Source organism: Phyllobates terribilis, unplaced genomic scaffold (assembly GCF_046119375.1).
Source record: "Phyllobates terribilis strain yellow unplaced genomic scaffold, ASM4611937v1 Scaffold_4__5_contigs__length_816908805, whole genome shotgun sequence".
NCBI classification, from domain to species: domain Eukaryota; kingdom Metazoa; phylum Chordata; class Amphibia; order Anura; family Dendrobatidae; genus Phyllobates; species Phyllobates terribilis.
In genome coordinates, this window is record NW_027362764.1 from 639,858,548 (window position 1) to 639,873,873 (window position 15,326).

The following is a 15,326-nucleotide window of genomic DNA, read 5'->3' on the forward strand; positions in this document are numbered from 1 at the left end:
GGTGAATATTCATTCTCCTTCAGCAGCGGGCACACGTGGTAGCTGCAGCAGCAGCTACTGCATGTGTCCCGTGCTGCCGCCGCAACACCCCCCCACCACCACCACCGAAATGTATATACCCGCGTATAAGCCGAGGGGGGCTTTTTCAGTCTAATAAATGGGCTGACAAAAATCGGCTTATACTCTAGTATATACGGTATATAAGTTTGATATTGCTGTAATCGTACTGACTTGAAGAATCATGTTGGAACGTTGTAACACAAAAACAATGGCGGAATTGCAGTTCTTTTACCATTTTACCCCACTTAAATTTTTTTCCCAGTTCCTCAGAACACCACATGTTAAAATAAATGGGAGCATTCAGAATTACAAGTCATACTGTAAAAACAAGCCCTCGTATAGCTAGGTTGTCTTGGAAGGAAAAAAACTGAAGTGGTAAAATGAAAATTGGCCTGGTCATTGAGGGGTGTTAGTGTACTTGTCAGTTTGGAGGTATTTATAGTCAGCTAGAAGAGGTGAGAATTCATGGCATTAAACATAAATTTTTCCCAGTAAATCTTAGTGCATTCCTGCACAGACCCAGAAATACATGGAATTAGCTTCTCCAGCGATGAGATAGAAAATGATGTTTTACAGCATGCACCTTTATGAACTAATCCTAAAAATAGTTGTATGTGTGATCTCCCGCGGTGTTTCCTCTGGTTTTATAAGCAGCACTGCTTTCCTTTTAGGGCCGGCAGATTTACAGTTTACATTTCTCTTTCCAGCGTTACTATGGACCAGCAGCTTCCCAGCACACCCAGGCTGTGTATACCGGGCTCTCTGGGGAAAGATTTAGTGCTGTCCGATGCTGCACTGGCTTTTTCGTCTGGTTAGGATGGTTCTACAGCAAGTAACCCACAACATGGAATCAGTAAGTGCTGCCATCACATCACAAACCAAGCGTTTCATGTAGATGAGCCACATCATCTGTGACAGCTGATTTACAAGGCCATAATACTTTACTGGAAATCCAATAAGTATTGCAATAAAGAATTAAAAGACAGTTATTGTGTAGAAAAGATAGCAAGTAGCAATTACTGTTAAGTCCGGTGTGACTATGAACGCTAATAAACATAAAGTGCCCATTGTAAATGACCAATAATGCACAGGAGAAAATATTGATTTCACTCGTAAATATTGATATATCACCTATAAAGATTATCCCCCTGATTTGTTTGTTTTGTGGTGAGATTCTTATGGCTGTCCAATAAATGGTTACTGCTGCACTATATTACTATCATTGGATAAATGTGACAGCATCAAAAGTGTAATGTGACAGCATCAAAAGTGTAAAGACATGACTTGGCTTTGAAGAATTCCAGGCTGGTCTGACATTTCATGCAAAATCCCTCACCACTGGACCTGGTCATTCATGTAATCACTAATAGGGATGAGCGGACCTGAACTTACTTACCGGACAGTTACTGTTAGGTGCTAAACGCCGAACATGGACTTACCCCGGAAGTCAATTGCAATGAGAGAGAGAGAGAGAAAATTTTCCAGTTCAAAAGTTTGAGTCCCCATTGTTTTCAATGGGGTTCTGGTAACCAAACTTTGAAATAAAGTTTGGGTTAGGAACCAGAACCTGATCTTCAATGGGTCCGCTCATCTCTAATCACTAATAATATACAGGTGACAGCATTTATTTATCTTTTCAGCAATTTTTCTTTGTTCGGAGCTCCTTTGCTGCGACATAAAACTGACCCATCTACCTGGCTCAAGTGTCCTGTATGTAAAAGCTGTAACAAAAGATTTACCAGGTCTCCTCGCTCGCAGGCTATTACTCTTAAGAAGAAAGATTTAGGGTCTTGTTTCCAGAGGTCATATCTGCTGCAGGATTTCCTCAGTGGCAAAATCCACTACGGATTTGTGGCGACATCGACAAAATAAATTGACATGCCGCTGGGACGCTCAATTTACTCTGCAGATTTTTTTCTGAATGAAGTTCCTTGAAATATCATTCACAATGCTGCTACTGTAAGGGTGAGTTCACGTGTTGCTGCTACGGTAGATTTTTTTTTTTTTTCTATTTTGACAAAAAACACAGCAAAAATATACACCACGGCTGCAGCTTATGAACTCACCCTAATAGGCAGTAGATTTTATGCCTGGAAAATCCACTGCATATGATCCATCTGGAACATAGCCTTATTTTGTATTTCAGAGGCACCTCTACAGTCATGGCCAAAAGTTTTGAGAATGACACCAAAATTATATTTTCACATGATCTGCTGGCCTCTGGTTTTTATTAGTGTTTGTCTGATGTTTATATCACATACAGAAATATAATTGCAATCATATTATGAGTACCAATAGGTTATATTGACAGTTAGAATGAGTTAATGCAGCAAGTCAATATTTGCAGTGTTGCCCCTTCTTCTTCAAGACCTTTGTAATTCTCCCTGGCATGCTCTCAATCAACTTTTGGACCAAATCCTGACTGATAGCAGTCCATTCTTGCATAATCAATGCTTGCATTTTGCCAGAATTTGTTGGTTTTTGTTTGTCCGCCCGTCTCTTGATGATTGACCACAAGTTCTCAATGGGATTAAGATCTGGGGAGTTTCCAGGCCATGGACCAAAAATCTCTATGTTTTGTTCCATGAGCCATTTAGTTATCACCTTTGCTTTATGGCAAGGTGCTCCATCATGCTGGAAAAGGCATTGTTGGGCGCCAAACTGCTCTTGGAAGGTTGGGAGAAGTTGCTCTTGGAGGACATTCTGGTACCATTCTTTATTCATGGCTGTGTTTTTAGGCAAGACTGTGAGTGAGCCGATTCCCTTGGCTGAGAAGCAACCCCACACATGAATGGCTTCAGGATGCTTTACAGTTGGCATGAGAAAAGACTGGTGGTAGCGCTCACCTCTTCTTCTCCGAATAAGCTGTTTTCCAGATGTCCCAAACAATCGAAAAGGGGATTCATCCGAGAAAATGACTTTGCCCCAGTCCTCAGCAGTCCACTCCCTGTACCTTTTGCAGAATATCAGTCGGTCCCTGATGTTTTTTCTGGAGAGAAGTGGCTTCTTTGCTGCCCTCCTTGAAACCAGCCCTTGCTCAAAGAGTCTCCGCCTCACAGTGCGTGCAGAAGCACTCACACCAGCCTGCTGCCATTCCTGAGCAAGCTCGGTACTGCTGGTAGTCCGATCCCGCAGCTGAAACTGTTTTAAGATACGGTCCTGGCACTTGCTGGTCTTTCTTGGGCGCACTGGAGCCTTTTTGACAACAATGGAAGCTCTCTCCTTGAAGTTCTTGATGATGCGATAGATTGTTGACTGAGGTGCAATCTTTGCAGCTGCGATACTCTTCCCTGTTAGGCCATTTTTGTGCAGTGCAATGATGGCTGCACGTGTTTCTTTAGAGATAACCATGGTTAACTGAAGAGAAACAATGATACCAAGAACCAGCCTCCTTTTACTTAATCATGACTGATGAATTGCCAGCCCTGTCCTCATCAACACCCACACCTGTGTTAATGGATCAATCACTAAAACGATGTTAGCTGCTCCTTTTAAGGCAGGACTGCAATGATGCTGAAATGTGTTTTGGGGGTTGAAGTTCATTTTCTGGGCAAATATTGACTTTGCAAGTACAGTAATTGCTGTTAAGCTGATCACTCTTTGACATTCAGGAGTATATGCAAATTGCCATTACAAAAATGAAGCAGTAAACTTTGGAAAAATTACTATTTGTCTCATTCTCAATACTTTTGGCCATGACTACACACACCTGTGTCCACATTTTACTTGTACAGACATTTTGTTTACCTTATTTTTCATACAGTTGAAGGCCCCGTTCTGTTATCCATACTCTGTACTGGTGTCAGGAGTCTTTTTACTATTCACAGCTATACACAATGCTCTCCATAGTTCTGCACTGCCTTAAAAAAATTTTGTACTGTCCCTGCCCTCATAAATTATAAAGATGAAATGTGCGGTGCACTTCAATTACCTTTCGAACACTTGTAATTCAGTGGGACAACAGCTGCTCCTCACTGCTCCCCCTCCATCTGGGACAATGTCACAGAAGCAGTGTGCAGCTCCCCACTGTGAGTAACAGCCAGAGAAGAGGGGTGTGGCGGGGCATGGCCTGCTCCTGGCTTGTAGTAGCATTTTTTTCATCCAAGAAAGACATTCTACACACATCTTATTCTCAGCCTGACAAAGGGTACATTACCCGAAACTTCATTTTACGGTGTAATAACTTGTTTTGGATATGAGGGTAGAAAATTACAAACATTCAAAAACCTTCTGTTTTCTGCCTATTCTTGGTGTTCTATTCCCTTATACAATATTAATTTTGTAATTTAATGCCGTTGTCTCTGATGCAGTACTAAGTTTTTCATGTGTTGTTCAGTTTTTCAAGAAGTTGTATTTTATTTCAGGCACTTTGGTCAGGAAAATCTTATGGTTCATCTCGAAGTATTGTCCGAAAGATTGGCTCCAACCTTCCCATCATCCAGTCCCCGAGAGTTCATTTCCAGGTATGAGGGCTTTCTGTACACAGTAGATGTGTAGTTCATAAACCTTTGAACTCTGGAGCAACCAAGTCCCCACGCATCCAGTAAATGCTGATAGTTGTCTGTAGTTTCTATAGTGCCGGTGTATGATGTGTCAGTGATTTCTGAAAGTTTCGTTCTACATTCGCTTTCCATTTCCTGTTCACTAAAATGACAGCACATAATAATGGCTGGATTGGTCAGCTGAATAGTCTGGCCGTAAATGGATAATGCACGGCTACTGTAAATCATTAAAGGTTTGTATCAGTCTGCACATAAAGTCTAATTACTGTATAACTAACAAGACTGTATTATAATAAACGTCTTATATCATTTTCATACACAGGTTGATTTTTTTTTGTGATGTAAAACATTTCCCTGCCTGTTTTTAAAATATGTTTTACCTCAAAGAATTATGTACGATCCCCTGCTGTAATGTCTGTATACTCTCCTTTGCTTCCTCCCCTGCCCAGGAGATGTGATATGATCAGACTATGTTCCTGTACGGTCAGACACAGCCATTACACAGTACACAGCAGGGGCACATTTATAAGATTATCTCAGCACAGGAATATTTTATTTAAACACATCCAATTGTGGAAATTATTATTCCAAGATCTATTGATTAAAATGAACTTTGTTTGTGGGAAAACCCCTTTTAAGACAATTATTTTGTGACCGCTGTGGGGATTGGCGGTCTACCTGAGGGTGCATACTGAACTGGAGCTTCTGGCCACACAGAAGTATGAAGAGCTGTTCAAATCCTTTTTGAATAACGTTTCCCATATACAGCGATAGTTGTGAGTTATGGGTTCGGCTGACTGTAGCGAGCCGGTTGTCTCACGGAGGTCAGTCCATGACATAATGTGGGGTTATCATGAGCACTTCTGAACAAGAGAGGTAGGATGCAATAGGCCATATAGGACCAGCAGGTACATGGAGCATAAAATGCAACGAATTAAAGTGGCTTTTCTAGGCTTTGATATTGATAACCTACCGTTAAAATAGGCAATTAAGATTAGGATTTTGTGTGCTGAATATTTGCGGTCAGGTGCCAACTAACTTCTCTCAATATAACATTAAGAAGCCAGTCGGCACATGTCTGCAAATCACATACTTGCAGTCGTGATGATGTATCAAGCATACAAACAAGGGAATCTTGACATTGCACACTGTTCGGCAAGATGCTTTCAGAGACTGACTTCGTACCTGGCCAGCAAGACTCCTTTTAAGATGTGAGTAAACGCTCATTCAGATGTCAGTTTTTCATGTACAAGTCCTATCCGTATTTCTCACTGAGAACTCATACTTATTATAGTCTATGGGGCTGCTCACATGTCCTTGTGTTTTGCGGATTGAGTGAGCTGCACGAATACACAGACATGTCCAGATTTCATCCGACTCATGGATCAAACTCACCAATGCAAGTCTATGGGTCTGTGAAAGCGCTTAGATGCCATCTGTCTGCTAGGAAAAGTTTGAGAAACCTTCTCATACCCACCACCAAAAAAAAAAAAACCTGCTAAAATACTGATGGTAAAAACTGATACATTGATGAACACTTGATCCAAAGCACTGATAAAAATTGGCCTGTTATTTATGCGTACAAGAAAAATAACCAATGTCTGAATGAGGCCTAAAGCTTTGATCATTCCTGATGCTATTGACCCAACATTACACTGTGCAATATAATCCTGCACATGCAATGCCCCCTATAATACACTAAGTAGGACTTGTCTTTGGTCATTGATAACGGCTTCATGGTGTAGCTATACGTGTGTAGGTGACGGTGGAATTTCAGCCCCTTGGTCTCCTCTGCAGATTATTCAGGAGACTCTGGAGGGAACGTGGGAGCGCGCTGTAAACACTCGAGCTGTGGAGGTGGACAATTACATCTTTGTTCTGCTCACATCCTAAGTGTTAATTTCAAGACAGTGAGCTCATTGTACATAGTGAAAAGTACAAATGTGTATCCAGCATAAACCTGCGGAAGAGCTGCCCGGCCTGTGTTGGGTGTTATGTACCTGAGGAGGAGTATTTGTGACCATATTTCCATTCTGTTCTAATTCAAAATATTGATTAATTTGGGACAACTCCTATTTACTGCTCAGTGCCCTGACTTTGTGCTGCTGGAACTCCCTGCAAGTCTTTGGATTGTTGAGATCAGCAAATGAGCAGACGTGACATGCATCACCGATAGCCTGTACTGCGCACAGGATTGTCCTGCGTCTGTCTATTGCCCACTACACCCTCCCATAAAAGTGGGTTTGCACCATGTGGCTGTAGGTTTTTTTCTTCTGCTTGATTTACTCCAAAGGGTTTTTTGCAAAAAAAAAAGTAAATAAAAATATTATTCTAGCATTGTGTGTCCCCAAAAATGTTGTACATATTGCAACATTTTAATGTTGTAAATGCCTAAGCTGAATTTATTAGTGTTTTTTGTTTTTTTTTACTCCATTTATTACCTTCTTCTTTTAACACTTACACTAAAATGGAAAAATGCTGAGAAAGCAGGTCATGGTTAACCTATGGAAAATATGTAGATCTAGAGATGAAATCATAAATAAGTCGTGTTTTCTAAGACAGGTCATAGCTGTCTTACAAAAGGCGTTGAATAAATGCATTTATGTTGCAACCAGTGTCAACATGTATAAAAAGTCGCAATTTGCACAAAAACTCCTCAACGTTAACTTGTGACCATTGAGGTTTATACTGGTCCTCTGCTCTTTTTTGTGCAAAAAAACTTATGACAAGGTACAATTTGCACAAAAGGTCATCATTAACATTTGATGAACATGGAGTGGTGGGGTAAAAATTAGTACAATTTTGAAAAATTGGGGCCTCTGTCTGTAAATGGTAGCGTGGTCCAGCCGCATGCACTGCTAATATCTATGTGGCATCCTGCCCTGAATCCTAGGCTCTCATGTCCATTAGACTGTAATGTGGTGCTACAGTGCTGGGTATGGGATCTCTGGCGCATAGATATGAGCAGTTTGCAGCTTAGACCACAGTCAGGCCCTGCTGTTTTCTAGATACAATCCACTATGTAATAAATTTAGAAATTGTGCACACTCCTGCACTATTAGGGAAGAGTCACATGGCCATATAATTCGGATGAGGATCGCAGCGCAATGCTTGGACTAGCCGGCAGCTCTCCTGACCCGATCGTGACAGCTGCATACAAATACATGAAGCTGTCACACCCGGGTTGGGAGAGCCACCAGACAGTCCAAGCATTGCGTTATGATATCCGTCCAAGTTATATGGCTGACTAACTCTTCCCTTATCGTCTCTATATGTTTGGAGATTCGCTTTAAAATTTTCAGTTGTACAGCAAAGTCTGTGCTGCTCTGATATATAGTACAAGAGTAGACTGGCCCTTGAAACACAGTCTATCCCTTTAGGCTCTGTGCTGAAAGAGTAACAGCATAGATAGATCATATATAACGTTTTTGTTGAATTGTACATATCGTTCTACAAATTTACTTAAGATGTTTGTGTTCCCTAAAACTAGGGTGCAGGGAAACAAAAAGTGTTGTGTAATGTTGAATGAAATGACTGTGTATACATATATATGGCACTAAACCTTCTACAACTCCTATGTCTCTCTACAACTGCATCATCTATTCTATGAAGGAGTGGGCCGCTGAGCCAACGTAGGTCAGTGCTCCTGTTGCATGTTCCCAGCCTCCTCGTGCATGTGTGTATGTGCCTGTAGTAGTCAGGTGTGCTGTGGATATTGTGTATGGTTTTATCTAATCTTTAATGTGCCTTGTTTCACACTACATACAACATATATCCCATCATTTGGGCTCCCATGCTTGGTTATATCACATTTTGGAAGGTTTGACACATCTCAGGGTCCAGTAGCCAATATCCTTCAGTATTGTATCTGTTTATTGTGACGTGAGCAAATTAGTCACAACTTTTATATTTTTTTGCCCTTTAAAAACCTGTACGTTATTTTGTATCTGTCCGCATCTTTTTTGTATTTTATTACATTGAGATCTTACACTAATCGGAGACAAGCACGGGTGACTTACAATCGGCAATATTCATCTATTGCATGCTGTACTCTGTGTATATGATAATTCAGCACTTAGAATAACTCCTTATTTCCTGATAATCATTAGATCATTGCATCTACATAAAACATGGGTGGTGCTGGAGTTATGTATCATTACATAGTTATCTTCATCAGAGACATTTCTTTTTATTGCAGCTTATTCCATATCCCATAGCACTAACTGGCAGCAATCCAAGCGGAGCCATCGCCACATTTGCTGATGTAGGATGGGTTGCAGATGACGAGGGAGAAGCATTTGCAAGACTCAGGTGAGTGGTGAATTATGATAAATGGTAAACTCCCTTTATTTTTGGATTCTCCTTCCTGTTTCTTTGTAGTTTTATTGTATTATGCCCTTAAAGGGATTGTCCACAACTTTATAAGACTCTTTCATGTGAACGAAGTGGCATTAATAAGCTCTTTTGTAAATACTTTGATTTCCCAAATCCTTCTGTAACCTGAACTAGACTGCTGGTTCCATGACCTCTGGCTGAGAATCCTCTGATTTCCTGTGGCAGCAGATTATCCCAGAGTTCCTGGCTGTGAATCTGACATGACATTAGTCATGTGACTTTTGTGGTGTGTGGGCGGAGCTCTATTCAGCAGAGCTCACTCACTGCTTCTGTGCATACGGCTGCAGACATAGCTCTGCCATCCCTCTACACATTGCTCCCTGCAGAGCTCTCCCTTGTATCTGTATGTATACAGCAGGGTGTATATACATGTACACATACTGCTGGATACCCTGTGTTATATATATCGTGCACCCTGCTGTATTCCCTCTATCATATACCATTTTTTTCACATTATAAGACTCACTTTTCCCCCCAGGAGGTGCGTCTTATAATCCAAGTTTAGCTTACGGGTGTGGTGGGCGTCTGCGGTGGAGCGGGCTCTCAGGAGACAGGGTCGCTGGTGCAGGAAGCTGGCTGCGGCAGGAGTGGGGCAATGCTGTGGACCCCGAGCTGGGAGGTGCGAGGCTGTGGCAGGTGGTGCGAGGCTGTGGCAGGCCCTGGGCTTTCACAATATGTCGGCAGAGTCCCCGCACTTACCATCCTTTTCACTGTGGTGGACTTCGGGAAAATGTCTCATCTCCCGAGATCTCAGTCTGCGCATGTGCCATCCACGGTGACCATTTTCCTAAAGTTCACCACATTGAAAAGGATGGAAAGTGCAGGGGCTCCCAACATTTTCTGAAAGCCCGGGGCCCGCCACAGCATCGCACCACCAAACACCCCCTCCTCCCAGCCCGGAGCCTACAGCATCCCCCCACCCCTGTCGCTGCTGCCAGCTTACTGCAGCTGCGACCCTGCCTCCTGGGACCCCTCTCCACCGCATCTGCCCCCCCCCCCGGGTAAGCTACTGTAAAATCGGACTATTAGATGCACCACCATTTTATTAAAAAACATAAAAATGCTTTCCTATTTTCCTTCCTAAAATTTGGGGTGCGTCTTATGGTCCGCAAAATACATCTCTCTCCCCATACATTTATTCACCAATCCTATTACAGTAGAATATGATTCAGTGAGGTGAATTAGGGAATAACTTTATTGCCAGGGCTGGTGTTCTGGTGCTTTGTGTTACTTTTATGCACTGTATAAATTACTTTCCTGCAGCTGTGTCCTGGACAGGATGTCATGCTGAGGCTGGGGTAGGAATAGGAGAGGTTTAGGAACAGTTACAGGGGGTTGTGCTCACTGCTGGCTTGTAGCTCAGCACAAGGGCTGATGGGAAATGTAGTCAGAAGAGTATTCTGAAGAGACAGTGACAGCAGAGCTGGTGCCAGGGCACAAGAAGTGAAACAGAAAGGTACAAAACCACATGAAACTGGCAGAAAAGGTATATTGGGATCTTTAAAGGGAATCGTCACCCCCTGGGATGTACAGTACAGACCAAAAGTTTGGACACACCTTCTCATTTAAAGATTTTTCTGTATTTTCATGACTATAAAAATTGTACACTCACACTGAAGGCATCAAAACTATGAATTAACACATGTGGAATTATATACTTAACAAAAAAAGTGTGAAACAACTGAAAATATGTCTTATATTCTAAGTTCTTCAGAGTAGCCACCTTTTGCTTTGATGACTGCTTTGCACACTCTTGGCATTCTCTTGATGAGCTTCAAGAGGTAGTCACCGGAAATGGTTTTCACTTCACAGGTGTGCCCTGTCAGGTTTAATAAGTGGGATTTCTTGCCTTATAAATGGGGTTGGGACCATCAGTTGTGTTGTGCAGAAGTCTGGTGGATACACAGCTGATAGTCCTACTGTTATAATTTGTGTTATGGCAAGAAAAAAGCAGCTAAGTAAAGAAAAACGAGTGGCCATCATTACTTTAAGAAATGAAGGTCAGTCAGTGCGAAAAATTGGGCAAACTTTCAATGTGTCCCCAAGTGGAGTTGCAAAAACCATCAAGCGCTACAAAGAAACTGGCTCACATGAGGACCGCCCCAGGAAAGGAAGACCAAGAGTCACCTCTGCTTCTGAGGATAAGTTTACCCGAGTCACCAGCCTCAGAAATCGCAGGTTAACAGCAGCTCAGATTAGAGACCAGGTCAATGCCACACAGAGTTCTAGCAGCAGACACATCTCTACTACAACTGTTAAGAGGAGACTTTGTGCAGCAGGCCTTCATGGTAAAATAGCTGCTAGGAAACCACTGCTAAGGACAGGCAACAAGCTGAAGAGACTTGTTTGGGCTAAAGAACACAAGGAATGGACATTAGACCAGTGGAAATCTGTGCTTTGGTCTGATGAGTCCAAATTTGAGATCTTTGGTTCCAACCACCATGTCTTTGTGCGACGCAGAAAAGGTGAACGGATGGACTCTACATGCCTGGTTCCCACCGTGAAGCATGGAGGAGGAGGTGTGATTATGTGGGGGTGCTTTGCTGGTGACACTGTTGGGAATTTATTCAAAATTGAAGGCATACTGAACCAGCATGGCTACCACAGCATCTTGCAGCAGCATGCTATTCCATCCGGTTTGCGTTTAGTTGGACCATCATGTATTTTTCAACAGGACAATGACCCCAAACACACCTCCAGGCTGTGTAAGGGCTATTTGACCAAGAGGGAGAGTGATGGGGTGCTACGCCAGATGACCTGGCCTCCACAGTCACCAGACCTGAACCCAATCGTGATGGTTTGGGGTGAGCTGGACCGCAGAGTGAAGGCAAAAGGGCCAACAAGTGCTAAGCATCTCTGGGAACTCCTTCAAGATTGTTGGAAGACCATTTCCGGTGACTACCTCTTGAAGCTCATCAAGAGAATGCCAAGAGTGTGCAAAGCAGTCATCAAAGCAAAAGGTGGCTACTTTGAAGAACCTAGAATATAAGACATATTTTCAGTTGTTTCACACTTTTTTGTTAAGTATATAATTCCCCATGTGTTAATTCATAGTTTTGATGCCTTCAGTGTGAATGTACAATTTTCATAGTTATGAAAATACAGAAATTTCTTTAAATGAGAAGGTGTGTCCAAACTTTTGGTCTGTACTGTATATAACCTATTAATATGGGCATGCAGGTGATAGACATGTTAATCTAGTCCTACCTGTGTGCCTCATATTAGTGGTCTTGTTGTTGTGAAATCTTATATTCTATCTTTACGTTAATGATCCCTTCCTGGCACCAGGGCTGGAAGAAATCCCCTCATCCTGTTCCTCGAATTAGTATTGACTGCAGATCTTGAATCGGGGCATCAGAGATATTCTGGTTAGGCACAAGTGCCCACATATTTTTGCTACAAAGGCCACATTGCACTTTTTTGTTTTTTCCTTCCTCTTCTTGCAAGAGTTGTTACTTTATTTTTTTTTCGTCATACATACAGTAGCTGTATGAGACGTTTATTGTTTTAGTTTTGAATGACATCATTCATTTTATCGTTTGATGTACTGAAAAACGGGAAAATCCAGATGTGGTGAATGGTGAAAATGAAATGCAATTCCACTATTGTTTTTTGGCTTTTATTTTTACGGCATTTATTTTATGGTAAAAGTGATTTAACAATACGATTCTCTTGGTAAGTACGATTACAGTGATGCCAAACCTGTGGTTAATTTTTGTGATAGCTTTTAACCCTTTCGCGACATATGTGTATATATACGTCATTTGTCGTGTCCCTGACTTTGATGCAGGCTCCGGCACTGAGCCCGCACATGACAGCTGATTTCAGAAATGTCCTATATATCAAAATATAAAGTAAATTAATCATATCGGTAAATGGCGTAACGAGAAAATAAATCTAAACTCCATAATTATGGTTTTTTTTTTGTTTGCCGCAACATTGCAATAAAATTCAACAAGAGGAGATCAAAACATCATATGTACCCCAAAATTGTATCAATAAAAACGTCAACTCAGGACGCAAACAATAAGCCCTCACCCAGATCCCGAAAAATGAAAACATTACGGGTCTCGGAAAATGGCGACAAACGCAAAAACTTTTTTTCATTCAAATTTCAGAATTTTTTTTCAGCACTTAAATAGAAAATAAACTATACATGTTTTGACTTCTGTGTACTCGTACTGACTTGGGAATCCTATTGCCAAATCAGTTTTACCATATAATGAAGATGGTAAATAAAATAAAAAAAAAAAAAATTGATTGTGGAATTGCACTTTTTTTTGCAATTTCACCACACAGAATTTCCCATTTTCCAGTACACTATATTGGTAAAATCAATGGTGACATTCAAAAGTACAACTTGTCCCGCAAAAAACAAGCCCTCATCCGGCTATATTGGCAGAAAAATAAAAAAGGGGAGGAAAAAACGAAAAACAAAAAAACGGAAAATGGCTATGTCGTGAAGGGGTTAATGTTTTGAATGCTTTTCATTTACATATTTTTTTTTAGGGAGATGAGGTGACTGCATAAAAACAGCAATTCTGGCTTTATCTTTTTCTCTTTTACCTTTTTATAAGGCATTTACCATATGGGTTAATTAATTTTATATTTTCATAAATCAGACTTTTATGGACATGACAATATAAAATGTTTAATTTTATATTTCTGTGTTTTTAAACTTGAAAAACATCATTTTTTTTTTTTACACTTTGTTTTTTTTACTTTAATATTTAGTTTCCTTAGTTGTCTTGATCCTGCGATTGCGTGTTCTACATTGTACTCATTTGCAGTATTGTGTGTGCAGTATTTGGTGAGGATGGTAGTCTCGTATAAAGCCTCGCCTTTGGCTCAACTTAATACCAAAATGGTAGCGACAAGGTCCCTCAACAGGCCCATCACAGAATGGGGAGAGGGGAACTTTGAGCAACCCAAAATGGTGCGCCTCCAAGATTTCGAAAATTTAGCGTTGAGGTCCGTCGCATTTAAGGGGTTAAACGGCAGTAAATGGAGCTAGCTCCAGTCGCTGCTGTTAGAAGCAAGTGTCGGCAGTATAACACAGTTGACACCCACTCTGTGGGGAATTTGCTCCATTAAACCCGAACCCGACAAAGGCTGTACTTTTACGTCCAATGTCGAGAAGGAATTAAAGGGAATCTGTTGCCCCCAAAACACAATTTTAACTAAGCAGCTAACCATGTAGAGGTATAGAATCATAGAATCATAGAATCATAGAATGGTAGAGTTGGAAGGGACCTCCTGGGTCATCTGGTCCAACCCCCTGCTCAAAGCAGGATTCACTAGATCATCTCAGACAGATGTCTGTCCAGCCTCTGTTTGAAGACGTCCATTGAAGGGGAACTCACCACCTCTCGTGGCAGCCTGTTCCACTCATTAATCACCCTAACTGTCAAAAAGTTTTTTCTAATATCTAATCTGTGTCTCCTCCCATTTAGTTTCATCCCATTGCTTCTAGTCTTTCCTTGTGCAAATGAGAATAAAGATGATCCTTCTACAATGTGACAGCCCTTGACATATTTGTAGACAGCTATTAAGTCTCCTCTCAGTCTTCTTTTTTGCAAGCTAAACATTCCCAAATCCTGCAACCGTTCCTCATAGGACATGGTTTGCAGACCAGTCACCATTCTGGTCGCTCTTCTCTGAACTTGCTCCAGTTTGTCTATGTCTAGCCCCTATACAAGTCATACCTTTATTGTAGAAGTCTGTCCCTCCTTTGTCCAGAAAAACGCTCTTTATTCCCAAATGCAGTGTGACCGGCCGCTCTGCACAGATGCGCTGCAGAGCGAGCTATCAGTGCCGGGGAGAGTCTTTACAGCTGCCACTCAGTGTAGTGAGCAGTGACGGTAGCTGCACCATGCACGCCCGATGATGCCATTTACTTGCTGATTAACCTTAGACATGCAGGTATATAGCGTCTTTGCACATGAACGGTTTCCTTTAAGACACTGACTTCATTGTAACGCTATTCTTGCTGTCAAGACAACTGTTAAACTAAATGAGACGGTGCATTTTTTTCACCGCCATCTTTTGACATGTCTGAAGCTTAATTTGGTGGGAATCTAGCAGCTGAAACTGCTGGCAATTGCTAAAATATAAGCGCAGACACAATCCGCGGAGCTCTGTGCCCCATTGGTTGGGGTTGGTTCTGTTATGCTTCCTTGGATATGCAGGAAGAGTCGAGTATAGATCCATAGAAAGTATACGAGTTTGTACACTGCTAAGCTAACATCTCCATAGAGAGCTGATAACAGATGAGGGGGCACAGCGCCCTGCTGATCTCTTCTGCGATTGTCAGGGGTTTTAGCTGCAGGACTCTTACGTCAGAGCATTCTGTCCAGACTGTATTGCACA

At 41.7% G+C, this 15,326-nt stretch overlaps 1 protein-coding gene across 3 annotated transcripts in view; it reads left to right on the forward strand.

The window, feature by feature from the left end:
• MTFR1 (mitochondrial fission regulator 1) overlaps positions 1 to 15,326 on the forward strand; it is a 49,755-nt gene that overhangs the window by 19,653 nt on the left and 14,776 nt on the right. For all 3 annotated transcript variants that reach the window (XR_012320161.1, XM_073679367.1, XM_073679368.1), the window contains exons 3-5: positions 768 to 913; positions 4,425 to 4,523; positions 8,761 to 8,873. Coding sequence is in view for 2 of the 3 variants with exons in the window: in XM_073679367.1 (XP_073535468.1) it covers positions 848 to 913; positions 4,425 to 4,523; positions 8,761 to 8,873 (278 nt within the window). In the remaining variant the exon portion in view is untranslated. The remainder of the gene's footprint in view (positions 1 to 767; positions 914 to 4,424; positions 4,524 to 8,760; positions 8,874 to 15,326) is intronic.